At 44.5% G+C, this 25986-nt stretch overlaps 1 protein-coding gene across 1 annotated transcript; it reads left to right on the forward strand.

Moving 5' to 3' along the window:
• Positions 1 to 4611: 4611 nt before the first annotated feature.
• On the forward strand, positions 4612 to 5848 carry lg7h15orf61 (linkage group 7 C15orf61 homolog). The gene is made up of 2 exons (XM_061283199.1): positions 4612 to 5339; positions 5425 to 5848. The coding sequence occupies exons 1-2, from the start codon at positions 4946 to 4948 to the stop codon at positions 5550 to 5552; spliced, it is 522 nt and encodes a 173-aa protein (XP_061139183.1). The 5' UTR covers positions 4612 to 4945; the 3' UTR covers positions 5553 to 5848.
• The last annotated feature ends 20138 nt before the right edge of the window (positions 5849 to 25986 follow it).

The raw sequence follows: 25986 nt of genomic DNA on the forward strand, positions 1-25986 counted from the left end.
GTGGAAGCGGATCAATGTTTAGGCAAGATCAGGGAGGCATTTGAGCAGATAGGGAGGGGGGCCTCTCTTACAACCCCCCTGGGATGTGGAGAGAGGCAAGTCAAACAGCAAATGTGTCACATGACCCTCTAATAAACTGTCAGCCTTTATCGTGTCGATACACCAATTCCACCATTTAAGGCCTGCCCTTTGACCTTACAATGCCGGGCCATTCGATCCCCCCCCCCACCCCCACCCCATCTTTCAGACTATAGGTCATTCTAAAGTGATCGACTCCAGAATGTCCTGTGATTGGTTAACCGCCGGCCGGCCGGTGGAGGGAAAATTGTTTTTGCCACGGGATCCCAATCTCATTTATCACAATTAAGTTTTGCCGAAAGCTGCTTGATTTACGACGGTGGAAATGTGCTGCTTTATGATGGTTTAACCTTTGCTCCCATCAGCACGTGACTGCACTGACCGCCGATTGATCCGCAATCTGTAAAATGAAATGCTTTGTTTACATCGTCCCAGCGTTAAGACAGAAAAGGGCACGGGGAAATCGTGGCTTGTGGGTATCATTCAAAAGTCACAATACATTTTATTTAATATATTTTCTATTTCAGCCCGGTCTGTAACTCAAGTGGGCTTTTTCTTAAAACCACCAATTTAATACCGGAGTGCCTTTTAGTCATCTAAAGGACACAGTGAGAGGTTGTTTTTGATGCACCTCTGAAAAGCCAACCATTCTTTTTTTTTAACGGTGGATCTTACTGTGAATCAATTTGTTTAGTTTCACCCACACGGTCTTTCGATGTCTCAGTTGAAATGAAGGAAAAGCTAGCCGCTAGAGGGTAGTATCTAATTTAACAGATGTTAACACAATGACAAAAGCGCTATTGAGACAATGTCATTTAATGGTTAAATCATTTGTTTTCGCTTTTTCTGCCTTAACAAGGAAATAGTCAATTAAAACTCCCAGTTCATCGGTATTAATGTCTCACTGAGCGTATTGATCATTATGTTTGTAAAGGGGTATTCGATAAAGAGGCTATGAAATCAAATTTCAATTTTTCGTGTTCCCGTTCACCCCCCCCCCCCCCCCTTCAATTTTCAATGGGATCCACTGACAGCGTAATTAAAAGGCAGGCCGTGAACGGTACATGACACAATGGAGGCAGCCGTATTAAAAAGGCACGGCTGTGAATTGGGCGCCGAGCCACATGGGCAAACCTGTCTGGATTTAAACATCAATTTAGATTCAAACCTGTTGCCGAAAGCTGCATACTTTATTTGATGGGAAGAATTGGGTCACATATGTTTGCCCTTGCGCGGTCCTTCCTCACATTGTGGAGCGACGGGGGGCTCAGCTGCAGCATCGGGCTTTTTAATGAAAATCCCAGGCAATAGAACACAGGTACGATCCAGACTTACATTTCCCACGCCTTTGTTCGGAGCAACAATGGGACATCGGAGGGAGATTTTTAGTGAGTGGAGTGGGCCTGCGCTGTCCAGTTTGGCCGTTTCTCATGGATCCATCCGCCCGACGTTTCGAAGCGACCGTCCACGGTTACGCTTTGCTGAAATCATGTCTTGCAATCACTTCTAGGATTCATATCCACTTATATTCAGACTGGGTTCATGATTTTTTACCAAGCAGATTGAGTTACAGATTGAATTTTGGCAAGAATTGAATACCGTTTTTTTCCGTGTACAGTGCGCCCCCATGTATAATACGCACCCTAAAAATGGCATGTTGATGCTGGAAAAAAGCCTGTACCCCCAAAAATTTTTATTTATTTTTTTGTACCCATGTATAATGCGCACCCCAGATTTTAGGACAATAAATTAGTTAAATTTTGCGCATTATACATGGAAAAAAACGGTATGTCCGCCATTTGGATGGTGATGGTGGTGGCGGGTTGATGGCTTAAAGGCCACAAACATGGAGCTCTGTGATCTTCTATCATCTATCCAAGATTTTCGCTTTAAGTTTTGAATGTGTGTGCGGCATTTAATTGCAAAAAAATTAATAAATAAACAATAGGAAACTTAAACGAGAATCACTAAGTGCAGCCCCGAGCCCATGGATCCGTCATCATTTGGGACCAGCCTCACGATTATTCCAAGTAGAACATATACGGCAATAGTGAAGATGAAGTGAGCCGGCCCGAGCCGCTTTGGACTTCTGACAAGCGGCCATTTGCATTTACTGGCAGGAGTGTTTACTTTGACAAATAGGAACAGGCAAAGGAGGCAGCTGACTGCCGTTTAGTTATTAACAACTCCTTCGCTGGTGATTTATTTGCCACGTTTAGAGAGAGGGCATAGCTATTAGGATATTACAGGGAAAATTAGGCCCTTTTAAGGAGGAGACCACGACCGTACCTGACCCCTTAATCTATATCTAATGATGCCATTAACCATACATGCATACGCACTTATGGGAACCTCACATCAGACACCAGCCTACCAAACTGGCTCAGGGCAAACCGTGTCCACATATATGCGCTGAAGGATCGACTTGGTGAGTCCACCAATGACACCCCCCCCCCTCTCCATACGTGTCAAGCCTTCTTCTGTTTAACTTGAAAGGCACTGGAAGGACTAACAGATTTATCATTAACCTCAAAAGTATATTTGATAGATCAGGAACAAAACAACAGCAGCCTAAGACTTTGGAGATTAACAAACTAATAAGTAGGCAACTGCAGTAATCCCAAAGATAGATCAGTGCTTTGCTCTTCATTTTGGTTAAATACAACTAAATACTGTAATTACGCAAAGAGCCCAATTGGTGTTTAGGTGCTGCTGACTTCATTATCATTTTGATAGACGAGTCTAAATAATCAATACATTAATAATTCATGGCGGTTTCATTATGCATGCTTATGCATGCCTGAACACCTCATCAACCTGGTGCCGGCCGGGCCTTTAAACAATGGACCTCTTTTATTAGCACTACGCTGGAGTTTACCCGCGTTCATCTGCAACTTGTGTTATTTGAGCAAACACTCATTTAGTGGTGGCACGCCCGCCTCGGACCAGCAGTTGAATCGCCGCCGTGGTTAACGGTTTTAGCGGTAGCCATCATTAGGGGCCTGCATATTACAAACACAATTAAGTCCCCGTTGGACACTTATTGTTGTTGTGTGCGGCACATGCGGCTGGCTGACAAGAGCAGAGTTATTGGCTCCCATCTCCTGCGCTCACCCAGGCTTAGGCCCACGCTTTTGCTCTTCTCCCGAAGGTGCTCGAAAACCTACGACATTTTTATCCTCTCGAGCCTTGACAGTTTGAAGTAATCAGCGTCTCCCTTGTTATTTATATCACCTACGGAGCAGAGGTAAAAGCATGGCATTCAGCAACCTGAATAGTTTCTTCGATTGGCGCCGTACAATGAAAGCCATCTTGCATTTGGCACATTTTTGGAACATTAATTGCTCCTCCCAGCAGTTAATTAAGAAAGGCCCAACAATTTAGCACATGTGCCCCGACACTCATCATGTTCACTAATCATACAGCCTTTCCAAACTCAGCAGTGACCCTGAGGACACATCTGCAGAGTACAACCACCAACCACGTCACCATTTTATCACTAAACACAGCGTACAATGCATGTGACACACCGAGCTGAATGTGTTTTTTGGAGGTTCCTCAAAAATAGCAATTATGTTTTTTCTAACATCCGACATTTTTTCCCAAGTCAATGTTATTCAGTATGAAATAACTGCCGGTGTTGAAATTTTACAAAAGTAAAGCACCCAAAAATGTCTGTGTGAAATGATGTCATATTTTTATAGCTACAGCGACACATGACCGACCATGTGGCGATCCTTTTATCCCCCTTTATCAATACACATTGAGTACCACAATCCTCAAATGAAGATGATTGTTTCTGAGCTAGCAATGTGGGAATCATTAGTAAACTTGTTTTGTTTTGGCGATCATTATTTGATCTGTCTCAGAGTGTCTCTGGGGAGCCCTTGTGACCTTTACCCGCAATCTGTCATTCATCAGGAATATTATCCTCTAATATGCAAAAGGCAAAAGCAATTTTAAGGTAGCTTGATAATAGCTTAAATATCCCTCTCGGTCTACTGTACATTATGAAAATGGTACATTCTGGTAAGCAAGCAGTTATTTGACCAAAATTGATTTCATACAAATATTTTTTTACATGTGAGTTGATTGTGAGTTAACCTCACTTCAATTGCCTTTTTAAGGAACTAACGTTAGAATTCATACAAATGTATTTTTATATGACCGAAATATTTTTTGGATTTGCTTAATATATAAGAAATGTAATTGTTATAAATCTGTGAGACCACAAATTACTTCATGTAGTGGTGCAGTAATGTGTTGATCGTGTCTTATTTGGGATTTTTAAAAATTCATTAAGTTCACTAATAATCTTCATCCATTTTCTATACTAGAAACGTAATTGAGTTTTTTTTTTTTAATTTACAAACCTTTCACGCTATATGCGCCGTCCATCTACGACATTTGTTTTCCATTTGATTCTATTTCTTAGACACCCATTTGTAGTAGTATTGGTATTATTACTAGTACTAATTAATTAAATGAGTTGGTTTTGTTTGAGTTCCGCCACCTTGGTTTCCAGCCGGACGACCGTAATGTGAGCACCCATTTACTGGTAGTAATAGTATTGGTATTATTACTAGTACTAATTAATTCAATTGGTTGGTTTTGTTTTGAGTTCCGCCACCTTGGTTTCCAGCCGGACGACCGTAATGTGAGCACCCATTTACTGGTACGTAGCTGCAAATGCTCCTAAGGTCATCATCTCTCCATTCTCCTATTTAATGTGCTTTAAAGACGAACGATATTCACGCCGTACACTTGTAACCTATGTCTTTGTGCATGTTACAGTTTAAGTAACGTGTGTCCTCTTCACGGGAGGCTCATGTGTGCTAGCCTCCAATTTTTAAAGAGACAGTAGCTCATGACTACCGATCTTCATTCGGAACTTCTCGAGCTATTTAAAATAGAAAAAATGAGGGAGCTTTTGAAACAAGTGCACAATGCCCTGTTAAAAGTTGCGCTTTTTCCGAGCACTTTTGGAAAAACAAGACCTCGTCCTGCCGCCTCGGAGGTGCTCACCTGCCACCTGGAGCAGCGAAAGCTCCCACCGTGGACTTCTTACTGTGTCCGCTACGCCGCCGTCCACAATGACCAATTTGGACTGTCCAACTTCAACTGGAGCGTTCGAGGAGCCAACTACCACATCCTGAGAACAGGATGCTTCCCATTCATTAAGTACCACTGCACCAAAGCACCAAAGCAGAACCTGGACTTCGAGGACAGCTTTTTCACTCTCCTCAAAGTTATCAATCTAGGTCAGTATTCAATCTATTTCTGTTATCAATCAATACTTGGCTTTATTAAACAATACAGCAGTAAACAGTGTGTGTTGCCTTGCAGGTATTCCCTGTCTGGCTTACGGAATGGGTTGCTGGATGGTTGTAGGTGCTGCAGAAACAGTCCAGACAAGCGTCGGTCCCGTCAACGTTTATTTTGCCTACAAGGAAGACCAAGGTGCTCAGTATTGAGCCCAAAAACAAAACATTATTCCAGTGCAAGACTGTCATTTGTTATTTTCAAGTTTCAATGGAAGAGTCGCTCATGCATGTTAGCACGCTGACACACAACACTAACAGGGTTTATTTAGAGAGCACTCTTAATATTAAAAATGGATGAACAATTTGCTCCAAAATGGATATTCGGTTGGAGTAACATTTTATACTTTTAATCAAGTGATGCTCCCTGTACAGTGAAAAGAAATGTCTTGTAAATTTGACACAAGAATTTTGTCAACAAATCTGAGTGATTAAAACAAAAAAGACAATGGCCTAGTTTCTGTTCAAATAATTTTGACATTTGTTTTTGCTTGAAGCACAATAGCGATCGGAACACGTGGGAACGTCAACAATTAGGTGAGTCATTTTGTGTTCACTCAATCTGAAATGTTGTTAGTGTGTGTGCTTGTGTCAGCACTTCATTTTACAAGGCAAAAATCCAAATAAGCTCTGTTCATTTATTTGAACGTAAATGAGTGATCAGCCTCCATGCAGCAGCTAGTCAATAGTGCTACTGTGATAAAATAGGTTTTAATCACCAAAGTGTTGCTTGTGTTTCCGTGGACACGTGCGTGTCTTCCTTCAGGCCTTCCTCAACCAAACCTTTGATTTCCGCTAATGTGCTTTGCTGACGGGGCGGTCGCTTACCTTCTGCTGCGCGCTTGAGAGAGGCGGCTTGACAAAGTGACATATTGATCTTCTCACCTCTCTGCGTCTCCTCCTAATAGCATTTATCAGCAACCTCAATTTTCTGGCTTTTCAGCCACAATGAGGAAGAAGGTATCATTTCTTGTCGTACATGTTAATCGATGTTTGACCCTTTCTTTGCACCAGGAGGCTGCAAAACCGCTGACATGCCTCTTTGAGTTTGATACTTGCTCACTCTACTGGGTCATTGATTGAAATACTAGAAAAGTGTTGAATATTATTTACTGTGCTGGGAGTAGAGGACGTTTTTGGTTTTTGCTGGACTTGCAGTATCAATGTTACAATTTGTACATAAATCCTATTTTTTTTTCCCCTTCCACAGTGCTGTCAGCGTCAAAAGCAGGATGAAAGACAATTTCACATTTGGTCATCTCCAGCAAAAATGATCCTAATATTGAAAAATGGAGGTACTTAGTGTCTCTTCAAAAGCGGTTCAGTTCAAATAGCTTCAAACTCTTTCCCTGATTGGATTTGACATTCTACTGTCCAACTGTTGCATCTGTTGGTTGTTACGCGGGATCTGCCGTAGCTTTCGTTGCAATCATCAAATGTCAAAAGCTCATCTATGATTCACAGCTAGCCAAATCCCCCTTAACAGCGCGATGACACCACACTATCTTAATCATTCTAATTGCCTTGAACAAGGAGCGTTTACTGAAATGTGATCGGCGGTATCGGACTACACCCATCCCACCCCCGCCCCCTCCCCTTTCGTTTGCAACCTTTCATCAGGACTCAAAGTGTGGATGGGGAATGCTCAGGCAAGCGTGTCTTAATTACTCATTGACCCTTTGACCCCTCAGCCGCATTGATGCGGCCGTATGGCCAGACGCAAACGTGTGGGGTTGCAGCTGGCCGCCGCCCGCTCGCTCGCTGAAATCTAAACTGCGGTCGGTGAATGCCGGTGAGCTGTAGTTTTTTTTTTGCTGCAGGGTTTCACGTCTAGAGCCGTTCTGAGACTCAAATGAAGTATATTTTTCGACATTTAGCAGGAGATGAATGCCTTTTAATAGCCGCGCTCGTCTAATGCTGTTATGAAGCGGCTGAATTACCCAAGGCGCTCGACTCAAGTGCTAATGAACAAAGAATGAAAGCCTCCGTGCCAAGTTTAATTGCGTGCAGATGCCGCTAATACATTTGGTCAAGGTGAAATCTTTAAGTACTTGTTCTGTTTCGGATTTTGGTAAGTAAAGTAAAACAAATGCTGAAATTGGGTGCTGTGGCGATGTGTTTAACAATTTAATTAGATACGTTCAAAAGAAAAAAAAAGCCTTGGTCACCAACCTGAATAGTTGCGGCTTGCTAAATGAATTATTGAAAAGGGAAAGTTGTTCCCCCCCCCCCCCCCCCCAACCCAAGCCCTCTTGTCATCTAGACGTATGGCTTGGCAGAAACAATTATTGTGCGAATAACCCCTGCAGCTAACACTTGCACAGTTATCACGACAAAGCTTCCGGACGGACGGACGGACGGACGGCATTGTCGCCACGCTTGCTCCGTTTTCCAGCAGGGGTTCCTATGGTGTCATGCCGAGGATCACAAAGGTGTCATCGCAAAGGTGTCATCGCTCGTCGTAACGTTCAGAAGGATGGCACCGTCCGTCCCGATTTGAATAGAAACACAAAACTCATTATGTTTCCGAGACAAACGTTTCCACTGGATGGACATATGTGAGAGCAAAGCAATTTGGTTCAGGCAGTCGTAATTGGGTTTGATTACAGTCTTGGTGATTTTCCATTTTGTTGGGCAGGGCTTCAGCAACAAATCAATCGTGGTGCATTTCGACACTTCATAGTTGATGTCATTTTTGGGTTTGATGGCATGCAATATATAAAACCGATACATTTACGATGATAGAAATTCATTCACTGGTCAATAAGATTAGGCACTCAATCAAAGCATCAACCATTTTGATTGAGAATCACCTTTTTGTGGTTATCCCCCCCCCCTATTGTTTGCAGGTATACAAGGTGCATTGGCAGTTTTTGGACGGATCCCCTCGGTGACCTAGTGAGCTTGGGAAGGAGGAGAAACAAAATTAAATCGGGTGAGTAGGAAAGTTGCTTCTTCTTAGCCAGGAACTGTCAGATGCTCAGAGCGGTGAACGCCGCAGGAGCTCCTTGTTGATCCACCGTTGTCGCTCTTGAGCATGTAAACAATATCCAGATCCTTTTTATTTCTTCATAACAAAGTTGATCATTCTTAAGTCATACTTAATGCTTACTCTGTTGACATTAAGGGTGTAATGACCTTTAATAGTTTTTCTACGACTTATTCCCCAGGGTTAAATGAACTATTCATTTTGTGGTATTTAAAGTTTCAGCTCATTTCAAAAGAGACGCCCTTCATAGCCGCGGCGCCCCCCCGGGCCGTCTTTTACCCCCCACCGGCTTGCAGTCAGCTCCTCCCGTCACGGGTTTCCCATATTCAAATTGAAGTTGTCTTGAATATTTATTGATTTGCCTTTTTGTTTTAGCAAAGAAATGCCACAAGCGCTGTGTTCGCTTAATTGATGTCATTTGTTCTCTTCCGTCACGCGGATGGGGTCGAAATAGAACCAGGCGGTTCAAGCAGATGAAGAAAATACAACGTCGGGCGATTTGTGCCGCCTCTTACTTGCACTTTAAACTCAATTTGGGAGCGGGGATTTACATGAAATACACGGCGAGGTATGCTGCATGCAAACATCGGAATGGAATAAATCAATTTGGTTCGGGAGAAATGCTTCACATGATACGGCGTGATCTGCAATCTCTCTGCAAATGAGCTGCGCTCCCTTGTAATGCTTTGCGCCCCTCGTGGGAGGCGGGCGTCTCGCAAAAGCTGCTGATTGAGGGAGAAATGGAATACAGGTGGAAAGCGCACTTGATAGAGGTCTTACACGGGGGTTATGCATTTTAACAGTGATATACATACTCTTACATATCTGTCAATGAATATTGAATTTGCTGGGTCGACTCTTTTCCGGGCCCGCCGAGATTTGCGGCTTACTGCCAGGGCCTTGTTAATTCTGGCAGCCAGGGTGGCTATTATGTTGAATTAATAGGAATTAAGGCTTTAAATTGGTTAAGTAAGCACTTCATTAATCTTGGGTGGATTGCTGTGCGGTGCGGACCGGAGCGGAGCGGCTTTATAGGCCGCCCCACATTAAAGAGCTACATTAGATGGACTGTAGATAGAAAGAAGGCCCATGCCAATCACACGGCCTTGTTTTGTTTTCCGTGATAATCTGTCCAGTCTCTGTATTCTAAATTGCTTGTCCTCTTTAGGAGATGGATCCGGGTGAATCGGTTTCAATATGGTGTGGGGAATCGATTCAGCGCTGTATTACAAAGTGCAGTCGGTCCATTTGACGATCTGGTCAAACAACTTGACCCGGTTCACACAAGCGTTGAGCGCTTTTGCTTGTCTTCGAAGCGAACGAGTTGGGAAGCGCGCTCGGTCTGAAGAGGAAGCCGGCTATAAAAAAGGCTCGTCGTTCCTTGGGTCCAAACGGCTCGGAAGGAAACGGTCGATGCCCTTTCCTCATCAGAAGTGGACTAATTACATTGCGTTTTTATGCCGGCCCGCTAATGACGATGAGGGAGGGAGGGTGCGGCAGAAGTAAGAGTTTCCCCTCAGGCTGAAGAATAGCATGACTTCTCCAACCTTCTGTACTTATTGTCCAACAAAGAGGGAATTCACTTACTTCAGAAAAGTGGATAATTGCGCTCGCAATCGATAAACGAACAGAGCGGAAAGTGTTGCCGTCCGTCCGTGTGCAGGGCTGGTGAGAATTGCCGCTTTGAGTTTTTGCCCGTTATTGACACGGTCGACGCCATCTTTACACGTTGGCTTGATATTCCTACGACGGGATGAGCCGTATTGTTTGCGCCCGGCCTCTAGTGACATCGCCGGAGGGCAGAGAGGGATAGAAGGCCGAGAGGGCTGACAGTGATAAATAGCCCTTTTAATAACATCTGCCCCACTTGGCCGGTGTCCTCTGTGTATTTATGCCCATGTTTATTTATGCAGCCATAGCATGCAGAAAATCAACACCGCGGGGGTACAATCATTCTTTTTTTTTTTCGGCGGCGGCGGCGGTGGGGGAGTAGATCAGTTTCATCTACAAATAAGCTCATGTTAAATGCAGTGTGTGCTAGTGTCGTAAAAAAAAAGAGGATTCAAATCTTCCTATTATTGTTAGCTGTTGGGAAAAAAAGGCATCCGCTGATCTGCTCTCCCTCAATATGCACGAATTTCAAAATGGCTGGTGGTATGACTGAAGTCGGAGACCTTTTGTCTGTGGAAATATGACCTGAGGCCTGCACGCTTGAATATGTAGCAGGCAGGCTGTAGATCAGAGACGTCGCAGCCTCTTCCCGGAGGGCCGCAGCCAGCCTGTTCTCACCCCAACCGCTTCCCTTCCCTTTAATTGCTTCAATTAGTTAAGTATCCATAGACATGATCGGGTATGCATTTTTCACGACTCCTCTTAACGCTCCGTTTGAAGGGAACAACTTCCGGCTATGATTTGCCATTTGGATGAATGTCAAGGAGGCTAAATGATGGCGCTAATTGAGTAATTAAAAGCAGATGCCGGAGCAAGAGCCAACAGCGAAAGTCTTTGCCCTGCAGAAATCCGAGCGAGGGTGTTTTTGACACCCCCGTTATGTACGCTTATCCCAGAGGTGCCTCCTATTATAACTACAGTTTCACCCTTGTGATTATTCACTTGAAGTCTTTGCTATTGAACCCAAAATGCTCTTTGATGCTATTTTGACCAGGGCGAGGCAAATGGTGCGGAAATGGAAAGGCCATCACGCTGCCTAATGGCCGGGAGTCGGAGGCAAAGCGCCACTCTACCTATCATTCGTACCCCCCGCTGTCCTGCGGTGGGACACCGGCGCTCTCCGCAAGATTCTGCGGAGGGAGACGGTGTGACGTTGAAAGTAATTAACATTGGAATTGAGCCAGTAATGGGAATCGGCGTGCCGTCAAATCACAAAGGCGCACGGTGTGTTTCAGATGGATGGATGGATGGATGGATGGATGGATGGATGGATAGATGGATAGATGGATAGATGGATAGATGGATAGATGGATAGATGGATAGATGGATAGATAAAAATTGGCCATCGAGTAAGTCCTCCCCAGCAGTAGTTGGCGCTATAATGCTGCATCTTGACGCGCCAAAAAGAACGGTCTTTGCATTTTATTTTGTCGTTGTGTGAAATTAAACTTTATAAATCAAAAGTACTAGAAGTCTTGGGACTCGGTTAGGACTCAAAGAGGGATGACTTGAGTAGAAACGTATGGAACATCCCTACATTTAACAATCAGCTTTATTTTCACCGTCATTAAACGTTTCCCCACCGATTCACACGTGAGAAGGAGGAATTAAATGATGATATGGGGGGAAGTGAGGAGACTTGATGACAAATCTCATTGTAGTACATCTCTGGACCACTAGCGTGGCTAATGAACTTCGTAATTACTCATCAGTGGTCGGGAGGCTTTTTGCCGGGGCGATGAGAGCAGTGGCTGCTGGGAGCCACAGGAATGAAACAACAGGCAACAATCAACACAGTGTCTGCACAACAATCAATCACGCCTGTCAGCCGCTTAACACTCACAATCATTTCTTGTTGTTCTCCACAAATGACTACACCTTGTAAAATGTAGCCAACACCACAATCCCAAAGCCAGTCCAGCACCTGATTTGGATTTTTCTTCCAAAAGTCTCACTCAACTCCGTCTATCTGGGTCTGTCCGTCTTTCGGAAATTCATCTGAAGTGTTAACATTTGAATTAGTGTGCCTTATTCAGCCCGCCTCTTTGTCCCGAATGATGGGTCGTGTCTTTCCGAGCCTCCCATTAACCCGCGGTGATATTTAAATACGAGTCAGAGCGGCTTGGTGAGTAACACTGGACTATTCACAGATGCTCCTTTCTGCCGAGCGCTAAATAAATCACGTTTGTTAATTCCCAGAGCCACATCTCAATCATTCTCCTTGCTAATTTGAGAGTCACCCTCATTTCATTTTTAAACGATTCATTTTTGGCAAATTTCTAAATGGCCCCGTTGTGTTGGTGTGTGCGCGCGGGCGCGCGCTACCATTTAGTCAATTACTCTTTCAGCCGGCAGGACTCCCGGGACCCCGGAACATACACCGCCTGGAGGTACCATCTCAATAATTGTTTCAGAAAAGTTGGGAATGAATTGCTAACGCTCTGTTCCACTTATTGAAATGTCAATTGGAGCCAAGCCAGCCAGCCAGCCAGCCTCCCCCCCCGTTGATCCCCTCCTCATAGAACGAGGAGAAGAATGCCACCCATCTTTCTGCTTTCTAACCATTGCTAACACAATAGAAGTCACTTTAATATCCTCCAAATCCAAAAGTGTCCAATGAATGCTCCCGCTGGAATAATGCAACAAGATATTTCCGTCGCAACTCCGGTTAATAGACTGAAGCGCCTTTCTGTGAAATACTTTACTGTTATTGCACCTAAGCGCTAATTAGCCGCTGAAAATGAAGACATATTATTCATCCAAAGGAACTTTTCATGGCTACTAATTAAAACAAGTGTCTTTTTTTTCTTGGAATCAAACGGTGTGACCTGTACACCTCAATTAATGAAGTTATTATTAACCAGTTTGGCAGATCTGGATCTCGCTCCATTGAAAGTAAAACATTCCAAATCGGTTTCTCCTTGTGATTTTTTTTTTCTTTTTTTTTTTGCCACAAGGTTCGCCACCCGTGCCCTGAGCCAATTAACCTGTGCTGATGAGCCTCGTGGCTAATTAATTAGAGAGAAGTGATTCATGTTGCTCTCAGGTAAGCAGACCTATTTATGAATATTTACACGTCACCCATCACTTCTTCCCAGTTGACACAATTAAGATTGAAAATTATGCAATATTTAGATAAGATTCATTTTTGCCTTGCTATTTTACTGGATTTAACCTTTGCTACATCTTTATAATTCAAATTGGCAGAATCCAGATTTTTTCCCCGTTTTTTTTGTTTTTGTTTGAATGAACAGACACTTCATAAGGTACACCTGTAAGATTTCATCCAATCATTTGCATATATCGTTGCTTGCTTGAATTGTTGACAAATGGACCGATCCCAACATGAAGCCGAAACTATTGACATGACGAGCGTGTGTTTCGACAACAAGCGTGCCGCGCCGTGGCTGTTGGTCTGTTCTGATTACTGTCTGTCTGATTCCTCAGTCGTGTGTGTGTGTGTAAGACCTTCAGCTCTATTCTATAATTAACTTTTGCCTGCGCCCATCAGCTCCCATTCCAGACTCGATGTGTCCGCGGCGGCGGCGAGTGTTCCGGGCAAGCGGCTTGCCATTCAGTATGTATTAAGCTGTCAGAGCAGGCCTCTCTCCCAAGCCGCCTGTCTTGGCTGAACAAGCCAGCCTATTAACTCCTATTGACTGTGACACACATGTCCCTCCAAAATGAGCGGTTCCCTATTGATTTTCACCCAGCGCTGCTCACTTCCCCCTTTCATGAGATCTTTATCCTGACTGATTGTGTATGTTGGTGGTATCGGAGCAGCGCTGGCCGCCGCGCAATTGCCATTTCGGGGCCTCCCTCCCTCCCTCGTATGCAGTCGAGTCTCAATGAGACAATTAAAAGGACCGACCCCCCCCCCCCTTTTAACACCTCGGTCAAATGGAGCGGCGGACCCGAAGTCTCCCGCTCGTTTAATGCGGCGGCCGACACAAAACGTGACAGCTCGCTGGCCCCCCCACGATCAATGCAGCTGAATAGAAGGGTGCCATAACCCCTCAGCGAGACGCTTCTCCTGCGGCTCCAGCCTAAATGAACTCTGACAGCTCTGTATCGATGTCATATCAAGCCCCGCCATTGAGAGAAAAATGATTATCCGCCGCTGGAATCTGTTATGGACACGCTGCGGAATAGCTTCCCTCGCCCAGGGGATTTATTGATACAGTTTATGGCGTATAAATATTTATCTAATATGTGTCTGAAATAGATTTGTCTAGTTTAGCTGTACAGATTCTAGTGGCGGGCCGCGGAGGGCCATCAGCGTCGCCGCGGCGGCCTGTCAACCGTAACGCTGCCGCTCCCCTCCCCTGCCCTTCCCTCCCCTGCCGCCTTTTTACAGGCGGCGTGAAATTGCTCGGTCTGCTTGAGATTGCGTCGCCGAGCTAATAGTCAAACATGTTGTAATTACATTTTATTGCCTCTCAAAGTGGAAACGCGGTCGTCGTCCTGTAAATGCACGTCCACCAGAGACCTTTGCAAAACGAAAGTCACGACTGCATTCGAAGAATTTTCAAAGTGAAATAAACGTGTGAATCTTGTTTTCGTAGCAGTAGCTACAATCCAATGAAACGTACCTAGCAACCAAATCAGCAATTGTCGTATTGATCTCTGGCGACACACGTGTTTCCTTGACCTTTCCTTTTTCAATGAGTTCCTCATTCCACATAAAATGACTGTGGCAAATGTTGAATTAATGGCAGCCACAGGAGCAAATACTTTTCCCGACCACGGGCCAAACATGACATGCGTCATTGTTGTATGAGATGGATTTTCACTTTTTCTCCTGGGTGATGCACGAGCGCCGCGCTGTGAACGTGACAGCCGGTCGCAGGTGAAACAGCGCCGTGTCCCATCCTCCGCCGTGTCTCTATTACAGTCGGACGGCCCTTTGGCCGACTTATTGACCCGCTCTCACGCTCGTTACTCAACAGAGGAGTGGTTTGCTGTGATTGATACCATCGACGGCCTTAGCACCTCTGCAAATCCTATCCGCCATGAGTGGCTTTCATTAATGGCCTCTGCTGTTTATGACACCATAATTAGAGTTGAGGAAAGGCAACCAACTAACTACCACACTTCCACCATCCTGAGAAAGTCGATAATGCAAGCCCGACAACTTGGGGAAATCGATAGCGCTCTGCTGTTCTCCGCCTTTATGGCGCCTTCCTGATTTGTACCTTTTCCGCTCGCCCTCCACTTTTAAGTAATCCAGGAGCATTGATTAGGAACACCAAGAGTATTATTTAGCGTCGAGCGTCGAGCCGCAGCCTGTACGTGCGACATAGGGCCCGGCCCGGCGTTTGTTTTCCGCCTGGCTCGCTTCACGCGCCGTCTCCTCCAGAGAAAAACGTTGCCGGGCCCACCGCTACGACCTGCTTATTTGTGTGCGCTTGGTCATTGGGGATATTCTTTTCGATTGCTTTCCCCGAAAATATTCTGCCAGAGGCTCTCCCGAGCTTTACTTTATGTATCGGTCAAGAGGAGAAGGGGAATACACCGAAATACAACTTGCTTTGAAGTCACCCGTCTGTCTTTTGAATTAAAAAAAGGAGAGCCGGCCGGGGGGGTGCTGAGAAGGAGGAGGAGAGGTGCTTGCTGAGCCAAATGAGGTGAACAGAAGATTCAAAACATTTTCAAGCATCACTAAGAATGTTGAGCAAACAGGTCGGACCTGGGTAGACGATCCGTCATAAATAAAGCAGGCTTCGGATGCCGGGACAGGACGTTCCCTTCGGAGACCCCGCCCGAAAGCCCGCCCGATCACCCTCTGGCTGCCCTTGCAGGGAGATTAAATGTTTGCCGCTTGGACTTGAGTAAAGGTAAACCTAACTTGGCTCATATCGATTCACCCTTGACTGGAAACCCAAGCTCTGTGACTGAATGAACCGGTGTCATCATTAAATCATCAGCGTTTCACTTTTGCCGCAACCCAAACCGCAGCAGGAGAGCGACGAGAGAGTGGAGAGTGTCCACTCGGCCGGCCTGTGACGACAGCGAGCCCACCATCACCTGATTAGATCTTGTTTACTCCACCACCTTTGCATCCATTTTCAAAGTAGTCACATCTGAGTCCAAGTGCATTGGAGCGCTTTTCATATTGCCATGAATTGGCGAATCTGGCTTTTGGAAGTCGCCTCCAAAGCTTCTCGTCGCAATGCACGCGGAATGAGCGCGGGCCTCTCCGAGCTGATCCGTCCTGTCCAACAGCAGATCTTAAGGAGGCTAGTTACAAAAGAGCAGACTTGAATTTGACCTCTGCCTTGCCCTCTCCCATGTGAAGCTAGCTGGCTGCTTTGGGCACTTGGTGATGAATGAGTGTATTTGTTGGGCAGATTGTTACGGTTCCACACTAATTGAGGGGTCAGCACAAAGAGCAAACGTGGTAATTGAGTCACTTGACTGTGGCTATAGCGCTTGGTTGCTTTGACCCCGACGTGCTCGCCACAACAGAGCGGAAGGACAATTTATCTTTGGAAGTAGATCTTGTTATTGTTGTCCTGATGGCTTTATTTCTTCTTAGGTGAGCTCATAGCGATCTACATTTATTGCAGTGCAGATTCTGACTTGATTCGAGTTGCAACTTTTCATCATATCAACGCACTGAAAGGAATTGCTTGGCAGAAACAAGGTTTGAAGTATCCGACACCTGATGGTCAATAATTTACCACTTCAAGTTACCGTATTTTCCGCCCTATAAGGCGCACCTAAAAACCTAATATGTTCTCAAAAACCAACAGTGCGCCTTATAGTCCGGTGCGCCTTATATATGGACCAATTTCCTAAATTTAAACTGGCCCAAAGCATTGTGTCATGAAATCAATCATAAGTGGCCCGCTGAAGACTATGAATCATGACTCAAAAAGACTATGGATCATTATTTTATGATTATAAAGTCATTTGTTCCGTCTGAAGTTGAAATAAAAAAGATAAAATGGAGAATGATTTGATTTGGATTAAAAATCTGACATGATGCATTAATGGTGCGCCTTATAGTCCGGTGCGCCTTATATAAGGATAAAGTTTTAAAATGGGCCATTCATTGAAGGTGCGCCTTATAGTCCGGTGCGCCTTATAGGCCGGAAAATACGGTAGTCACTTTCCTCTAACCTTTCTGGTTGGCTAATTCCTACCAAGTTATATTATATTATATTTTATTATATGATTTTATATTTTACCACTTGAAGTTAGTCACTTTCCTCTACCCTTTTTGGTTGACTAATTCCTCTCAAGTTATATTTAGTTTAATTTTATTATATGATGTGTTGTTCTTCCATTCCTTTTTCCATTTTTGGGGGGGGGGAGCCTTTGTACTCATCACCGTACATTTGCTGGATGTCGCTCGGGTCTGACGGATTTCTGCAAACTTTTGAGAGGCACTTTGTTGTCCGAAAGGCTTTAAAGGTGGCCTGCCTTTATTTGCTTTGCCCCCGGAACCCGCGAGTTGAGCCGAGCCGAGGCTTTGGCGCGACACCATCTATTTGCGCCTAATGTGGCCAGTTGTGAACAACAGAACATCTATCTGACCGAGAAGGTGCCAAAGGTGTGTAAAAGCTTCCAAGGACAAATGCATTCTGCATTTAATGAGGGTGGGCCAAAGGGAACGTGGGTAGTTAAAACTGAGAGTTGGCAAGACTATTTTGTCCCTTGTTACCTGACTCTGGCGTTGCACCTTTAATCTGCAACATGCCACTAAACTACTCTGACGCTCTCACAGGCTGCAACCCCGCGAGAATGGGATTGATGGAACGCATTAAACTCTGAGCTTCATCCCGCTTAAATGCTTTTACGCTCTCGATCTTGCCACCGTGTCGACGCGGAAAGACGAGACGGCGGGCAAATGTATCTGCGGATTTGTTTGATAAACATGAGGAGATCTCTTTGTCTGTTGAAATATTTCACTCTAATCTGCCTTGTTTTAATGCTCAGAGACGTTGTAATTACCATTTGCACAAATAAGACAGCGGCTTCATTGATATGCGGGTGCTGATAAGCGCTTGGCAGCTAGACAATTGGCCAGGCCGCTAGGGGTTCGCCGGCACCGGGACGGTCCTGCCTCCTCCGCCGGTGCCGCCGCCGGTGCCGAGGCCCGACAAAAGCCAGCCGTCATTCACTGCACACTAAAGCTTTGTAATTAATTTTCTCCACTCTCCTCTGAGTCCTTTTGTGGCAATGTTGACCCTTAAGATTTGCTCATGAATTCAGCTCGCTACTCAGTCCTGACTGTCAGAGGGTCAAGAGGCTATGTTTCCCTAGACGGGCGGGAATAGGCTGAGGTCACCTCAATAGGAACCATCCTGTACTTCAATGTAATTGTGGTTCAGCAGTATTCTATCATATTTTGTTGCCTTTATAAAAAGATCTCAAACGATTCTATTATCAAATATTCTTTTATCATCTTGTCATGATTGCTCATTGGCAGCCATAACAAACAGTAGATACCGTATTTTCCGGACTATAAGGCGCACCGAAAAACCTAAAATCTTCTCAAAAGCCGACAGTGCGCCTTATAGTCCAGTGCGCCTTATATATGGACTAAATTCCTAAATTCAAACTGGCCCGAAGAATTGTGTCATGAAATCAAGCATAAGTGGCCTGCTAAAGACTATGAATCATGAATCAAAAAGACTATGGATCATTATTTTGTGATTATAAAGTCATTTGTTGCATCTGAAGTTGAAATAAAAAAGATAAAATGGAGAATGGTTTGATTTGGATTAAAAATCTGACATGATGCATTAATGGTGCGCTTTATAGTCCGGTGCGCCTTATATAAGGATTAAGTTTTAAAATGGGCCATTCATTGAAGGTGCGCCTTATAGTCCGGTGCGCCTTATAGTCTATATTACGGTATATTGAAATTTGGAATAAATAAATAAAAAAAATTAAACACATTTATGAAACAAATGTCATTGTGCTGAGTAATTTTCTTCCACTCCAATCCTCTAGGTGACAGTAATTAGCATTTATAGCATTTCATTTCCCCCAATGCAAGCAGAGTGTAAATACTCTCTTTAGAAATAATTCCACCAAAATATGATCAGAACGTTACTTTGTGCAACCTGTGCTTGACCGAGACGTCCTCAAGTAAGGCGAGAAGAGTTAAGCGGCGCTCTCACTCGCAGAGCATGCATACAAATCTGAGGGAGCTGCGGATTAGCCGGATCAGACCTGATCAATTGGCTGCCGGCGCAAAGCCAGCCCAATTCGGATTAATCCACTGGAGTGGTCATAGCCGAGCGCACTTTGTAAATCTACAGCTCCTTATGTTTCCTCTTCACACCCCGTAAAGCTTAGGAAGGCTTTGGCAGATGAAAGAAGCATGACTTGTTATATTTCAGGGGGCTTGTGCCCACAGTCTTCAAGGGGGGCTCTTGACTTTTCCTTCAATCTTATTGTCTCCATGGGGGGGGGTTGCATCTAGTCTGATTTACTAATGGCTGTGGCGTTGATTGAAATTTCCATCAAAGTCTTCCTGCAGCTTGCATTTATTTTTTCTCTCAGCTTGTTAGATACAATGAAATCTCAATGATTACAATTGAGGCTATCTTTGATTACTTATCTCTTGCGGAATTTATCCAGAGTGAAATATGTTATGCAGAATTGTGGTTGGGTTTTTGTTTTTCCATGTGCGGCCTTCAGATTGTGGCCCTGCTGGTGCGTATTAGCTTCTTCAAAAGCATTAGCTGAAATGCTGGACCTTTTCTGCTCACAATTAATAGAGGTCCCCAAGAGGCCGGGAGCCTCGGGGCTTTTGGAAAGACTCTATGAGTCCTCGGGCTGTCGGGGAGATGTGGCTTCCTCCCCGTCACTCACGTTTGTCGCTATTCCCCAACGTTGTGTGTGTGCGTGCGTGTGTGTGTGTTTGAGCCCACTGCCCCAAGCATGTCTCGTTTGAGAGCGCTGTCACTCCCCGCTTCCCGCCATCCATTAACACCCGCCATTATCATGCTAATCTACATTGTATGATTACATAAAGTAATTTATGCACCCTTCTATCTATCTATCTATCCATCGCTACACAGGGACACTTGCCCCTATTGTTGAATGTTTTGGGGGGGGGAAAAAGAAATCAATATTCCACGGTCATCAAATCCCTTTTATTTCCCTTTCAAGATGCTGCATGGGCACTTTGGAAAAACTTGCCGCTTTACTTTGGCAAAACAAACGCTCTCCCGATGATTTGAAGCGCTCCGCCTACTGGGAAAGTCATCGGCCCAAAATGGCGAAGCGAGCATGCCGCTTCGGCGTTGAAGTGGCCTTCCGTGTCGCAAATGGAAAGAATGTTTAGAGGGCGAGAGATAAGCTCTCGTCCTCATTTATTCACAGCTAGTGGAGTCATTAGGAATGCAGAGGGCTGTTAAATGAAAAGTGAATTGCACTTATTAACATTTTAACTACCAAGCCCACCCTCTTTAGACACTAAACAAGGACAGTTCCAGCTCTAATATGCCTGAGGAATCCCGCTGAGGCGACTCTTTATGTATCTCTAAAACAAAGACCTTCTTTAAAGTAAGATCTTCCTTTTGTTTAAACAAGCCAGCATTTAACATTCACCGTAATGTGCCGCCGCCGCCGCCGCCGCCGTGCTGTCAGGAGACACGGTGGCGGAGCCTCTCAAACTCTTTGCTTAATGGAACACTATTTGTGGTCAGATTGGATAGCTAATGGTGCTCCCTTTGAGGGTAACTCTGCAAATTAAATAGCATGGATTCACATCTGTCAGACAAAACCAGGAGGCTCTTTGTAATCAATGACCCAAACCGAGGGGGGGGGGGGGGGGGGGTTGTTGCAGCACCGCCGCCGCTACGATGGCAGCAAGCGTAAGAGGCCACTGGGGACGAGGGCAACTCACCTGCACTAACAGCGGAGAGGCGGCAGCGCCGGCAGGGTTAATATACATTTATAGAACGGGTCAAACTACTTAAGCAAGGCGCTGATTTATAATACAGGAGTGCAATGTGACTAAACTGTAAAGGGAATTCTTGTTTTGTTTTTTTCTTCCCGTGCAAACATTGCCGTGGGTGTTGTGTTGAAACGTTGAACCCCATTAATTTTATCACTCCCCCTCTCTTGTTTCTCTCCGTCTTTAAATTTTGTTTGGAGGAGAGACTAGCGAGACCTCCCGCTGCTGTGGAGAATTTCCTCTCGTTGTTAATTTTCCCCGCTCCATATGGCGCCGCAGACACTTCACCTGCAGGCTGAAGCGGCGCCGCTCGGCAGCCGGCAGACATCCTCGGGCTGGCTCGGCCTGTCATTCAAGCCGGGCCGCGCAGCTGTCGGAAGTAGAAGGGACGGCACCTCCGTCCGGCTGACGTGGCCGGGTGCTCTTTCCAGGTTACGCTGGAATGCGGATAGAAGATGAGGTGACTTTGGATCCAAAGAGTTCATGCACCACGTGTTGGCGTGCAGCTCGCCGATGGCACGGCAGCCTTTCATTGTGGCTTGTCATTGATTAGAGAAGGCTCTTTAATTCCATCTTACCCCATGTTGTGATTCATTTGCATGGTGTGTCGGGGAATAATGGAGGCTCTTCGAGATGCCGCCTAATGGACGTGCGCAGCCGCTAGCAAAGCGCTTTCCCGTTCCAGTTGTGTCCCTTATATTTGTTCATTCCTCTTCATCTTAGATTTGGTGCAGATATGTACATTATTCTACATCTGTTCAAAATATAATGTAATATTCTACATCATTTGAATAGATTATATGGAGGCCGTTACTATGTAAGTTGTATTCGTACGTTCATCATTTTGTCATGCCACCTTTGTATAAATTCCTTAGTCAGTAATCATTCATAATATGAAAGCAAATCCAGCCGATGTGATCTATTCTTATATTTCCTCAAATAATGGCCAATTATCGTATTCATGTGTACTATTGCATTTATTTTTGATGGGGAGGGTGAGCAATGTGTTTCATTGAAATGCATGCCTTGTGCTCACTTAAAAAAAGAAAGGAAACGTGGGGTATCATTTTTGAAACGTCCACCGCTATTTTCCAATGGTCATTGTGTCAAAGAACGGCTGCCCATCGCACTATATTTGACAATGGATGTGGCTCCTCCAAAACGATGCGTGCAGTTGTCGTCGCCATCCCAACGTTTGTCCGACCGCTGAATATTTAGGAGCAAAGGTGACGTCATTCAAGATCATCCCCGTTCCACCCTGTGTCCTTCATCATCCGAGCGTGAATTCCAGCTCACAGCAAGGCCTCCTTCATGTCTGAGATGAGGTGCTAGGTGAGGGGGAAGCTACTTGAGGGCAGAGAAAGCCTTTTTGAGCAAAGTTGGGAAAATGCGTCGGTACAATTTGTCAACCTCTCGTGTTCAGGGTGACCGCCCCTCACTTGAGCTCAGGGGCCACGCTGATTTCGGCACGCCTAACAATGAAGACGAACATAGGCGCAGCCATCTTTATCACTTGTCCTTCTTTCTTCTTGGCCTAGACTAGGCTCATTTCTTGAACGGACTTTTTCTGGGTGCCCAGCTCCCATGCGATCACGTTGCCAAGTACCGTAAATTCCGGACTATAAACCGCACCGGACTATAAGCCGCAGGGTTCAAAATTTTGGAAAAAAGTCGCGGCTTATAGTCCGGAATTTACGGTATATATGGAATTAAAAAAATGGAATCACTTATGAAAAGGGAGCGCAACAGTGCATGGGTAGTTTGCATTTTCTTACTCTGTTGGTCACATTTTAGTTTCTATCTTCACTGAACTCATTCACCGCCATTGCCATATGTCGACGTTCAAATTCTATTTAACTAGGCTGCCAGTGAATGAGTTAGTGTCGAAAAAAACAATAATAAATGACCTACTCTCGATAAGTTCAGTGACAATATTTCTGTAAAAGCTATTCAAAGAGTTTCCACACTCCTATTTGCCTGCTGACAATCCCCCAGTAATTTCTTTTGCGATGAACACAGGCAGTTCAACTCATGTGCCCACGCACCAATTCATTTAATAGACATCCGTCCAAATAGCGAGTCTATAAAAGTGAAAACTATCAAAAGAGCAGCTCCCCACTATTCATATTCATCTAGATAGCCATTTTCTATTATATTCAAGTGTTGTATCAACATGCAATCATGTTAATAGATCTTACCTATTGTGAGTCATGGCTCATTCAACGGATAAATATGTAAATTAAAATGTTTTATTGTCGATAGCCAACATTAATCTCATTTGGACGCCTTAAACCAAATGAAATGGAAAAAGTGTGCCGCATAGGTATTTTGCAAAGCGCACTGATTTCATTTCTGAATTAAAAAGGAAATGAGCAGGGGGACACACTTTTTTCTTTTTTTTTTTTATTACAAATGTTAATGAAAAAATGTTATTGACTCGAACAAATGGAAAATACACCTGGAAATGTATATTAAAGCTTTCCAATTTCTTTCTCTCTGTAGTTTGCAATTATAGTTGTTTGGGCAATAGTGGGGGGAATTCATTTTGCGTGCACACTGATCATCTTAGCACTGTACAAAGAATAGCTCATTAGGTCGCAGAGCCCGTCCGTCTCTGGATATTTACAAGGAGCGTTATTTAATTGAAAGAACGGATCAATAATGGCCGTCGCATTTTGTCAGGCGGGCCTTGTGAAATGAGCGAGTCATTTACGGAGGACCATTCTGAGTGCGGGCCGGGTGTAAAACGATAAAGTCCCAGGTGGGAACTGTTGACGATTGTTTTTTTCCAATACATTGTTGGGCTAAAAAGAAGCTCTCAAATCATTCTTTACGTCTTGACAATTGGCCCGACCCATTGTATCAGTGAGTCGTCGATTCTGCTTTACTTTGGTGCACCGGCAAGCTGCAAAAGGTTCAAACGGTTCCCTGACCTTTTTTGTTGTTTTGTGTTATTTGAAAGTTTGCAGGAACTCATTTGTTTCTTCTCCGCACGAGTAGAAACAAATTGTAGTTTTCCCTCACTAGTTCACAATCCAGTTGTTGATTGCAGCTGGATGTTGGTAAATGTTTTCTTTCGTCTACATCATCGCTCTCGCACCAGCAATGTTTTTTTTCTTTTTTTATACATATAGAGATGTTTTTTTTGTCGTCGTTGAAGAATCCAAGTAGATTAGAGCAACCTGGCACGCTTCCCAGTATGTAAATTCCTGTGCTAATTCACAACATGATTTCACAAGCAAATGAGATTTTAATTGAAAATGAGATCCTTCATGGAGGACTCTCACTGGAGATGTGCAGCATGGGAATGATGCTTTTCACAGATTGTTTGAGGAAACAAGGATACCGGGTTTTTTTTTTTTTGTTCCCTCTGCATTTGTTTCATAGGGGGGCGGAAAACGGTGTTTTCCGTGAAATTAACATTGTGCTTCCTCTCCTGGTCTGTGCGCGAGGAGGCGGGCTATTAACATTTGTTTGTATTTTCATTACGTTGATGGTGTTAAAACGTGATTGCCACCGACGGCCCGGTCCGGCTGATCATAAAGTGTCCGAGTGGGTCATTTTGATTATGACACGCTAATTATGTGCTCTATTTTCTCCCCTGACCCGTAGTCTTAATGGTAAGCTTTTACGAGAAGGGAAAATAGCAGCAAAAGACATTCGCCCCCGCGTTCCTGTCGGCTATGCGGCGGCGCTCATGCTTGGGTGCTTCCCTTTAAACTTCCTAAATTGTGCCCCACAAAAGAAAAAAAAAGATGCCCAAGCCTCTAACTGCCACTATTAGATGAGATACCATTAGATGTAATAGAAAAAGTCTCCCCCTGCAATATTTTCATAAGAGTTGGAGGCATTTGATTAATTTGACCACATTTTATTGCATTAATGATTTTTTTTTTTTCTTTCCCCACTCTGCATCGTACGCGAGCTAATGCCATTCCCTCGCTCCCTCTCCGCTCGCACTCATTCATCCTCCGCCGTTATTGCAACGCATTGTTGATGAGGTGAGTCGGCGTCTTATGTGCTTTCACTCCTAAAGTCATTCCTAATGGAGTGGAAACCTTATATTTTGTTTCCTAATGAAGCACAGGAGTGGCAGACAGCTCCGCTTGGCCTGTCCTGTGACTGCCTGCAGGTTGTAGCCAGCGGCCTGAACCAAGCTGCTCTCTCTCAAAGGGTCGGTCCGCGGGGGGTGAACGGATGGGGGGGGGGAGGCCCATGTTAGGCCAAGCTAACAGCTTGGTAGCTACAAAGCCATGGGGACAATTCAGGTCTTTGAAATCAAAATCAAAACGGCTTAATATTGTAGAAGAATCCATTAGGTGGCTAACTAACGGCTGTTAAATGTCACATGATCATTTTAGTTTGTCTCATTTGAGCTCGTTTTACTTTCCCGAGCATCTCTGAGTTAGCTTAACTTCTCTTACCTTGCCGTCGGACAATATTTCCGTTTTTATCTGCAATTCCGTTTAGCGAATGCGAAAACAATTTGCTTGAACCCTTTGAAAAAAAAAAAAAAACCACAACCATTTCCACCTCTTCACCGCATCCAAATTCATCGGCCGATTTTGAATAGCGACCTTCTGGATATACCTTGGAATAAAAGTGCAAAGCATCCAAAATGTAATGGAGGGAAAAGTGTATTCTAAATGGCCAAACATCTGTGCTTATTTCTGCCAGTCGAATTATTTTTGACCAAACTGTATCAGTAAGTGTACTAGCGCATCCAATAAAAGGCGGCATATCAAGTTATTTCTATTTGTATTATGATGATTCTTTGCTTTGCCCGTAGACGACACGATCGCTTTTGCTTTTTACAGCACGTTAAATTGCGTCATAACTTTTGGCGGTCCGAATGGCGGACATTTTGGAACGCTCTCCGTGGCATGGCTCCGGGCTCTTTTGAAGTGAGCTAGCTGCACGCAGCGCAAAAGTAAGCGGAGCTATTCTGAGAAGAGGTTTTCCCCGCAAGGTCACTTTTGAAACAAAATGTCTCCATCTAGGTCACA

Source organism: Syngnathus typhle, linkage group LG7 (genome assembly GCF_033458585.1).
Source record: "Syngnathus typhle isolate RoL2023-S1 ecotype Sweden linkage group LG7, RoL_Styp_1.0, whole genome shotgun sequence".
Classification (NCBI taxonomy): Eukaryota; Metazoa; Chordata; class Actinopteri; order Syngnathiformes; family Syngnathidae; genus Syngnathus; species Syngnathus typhle.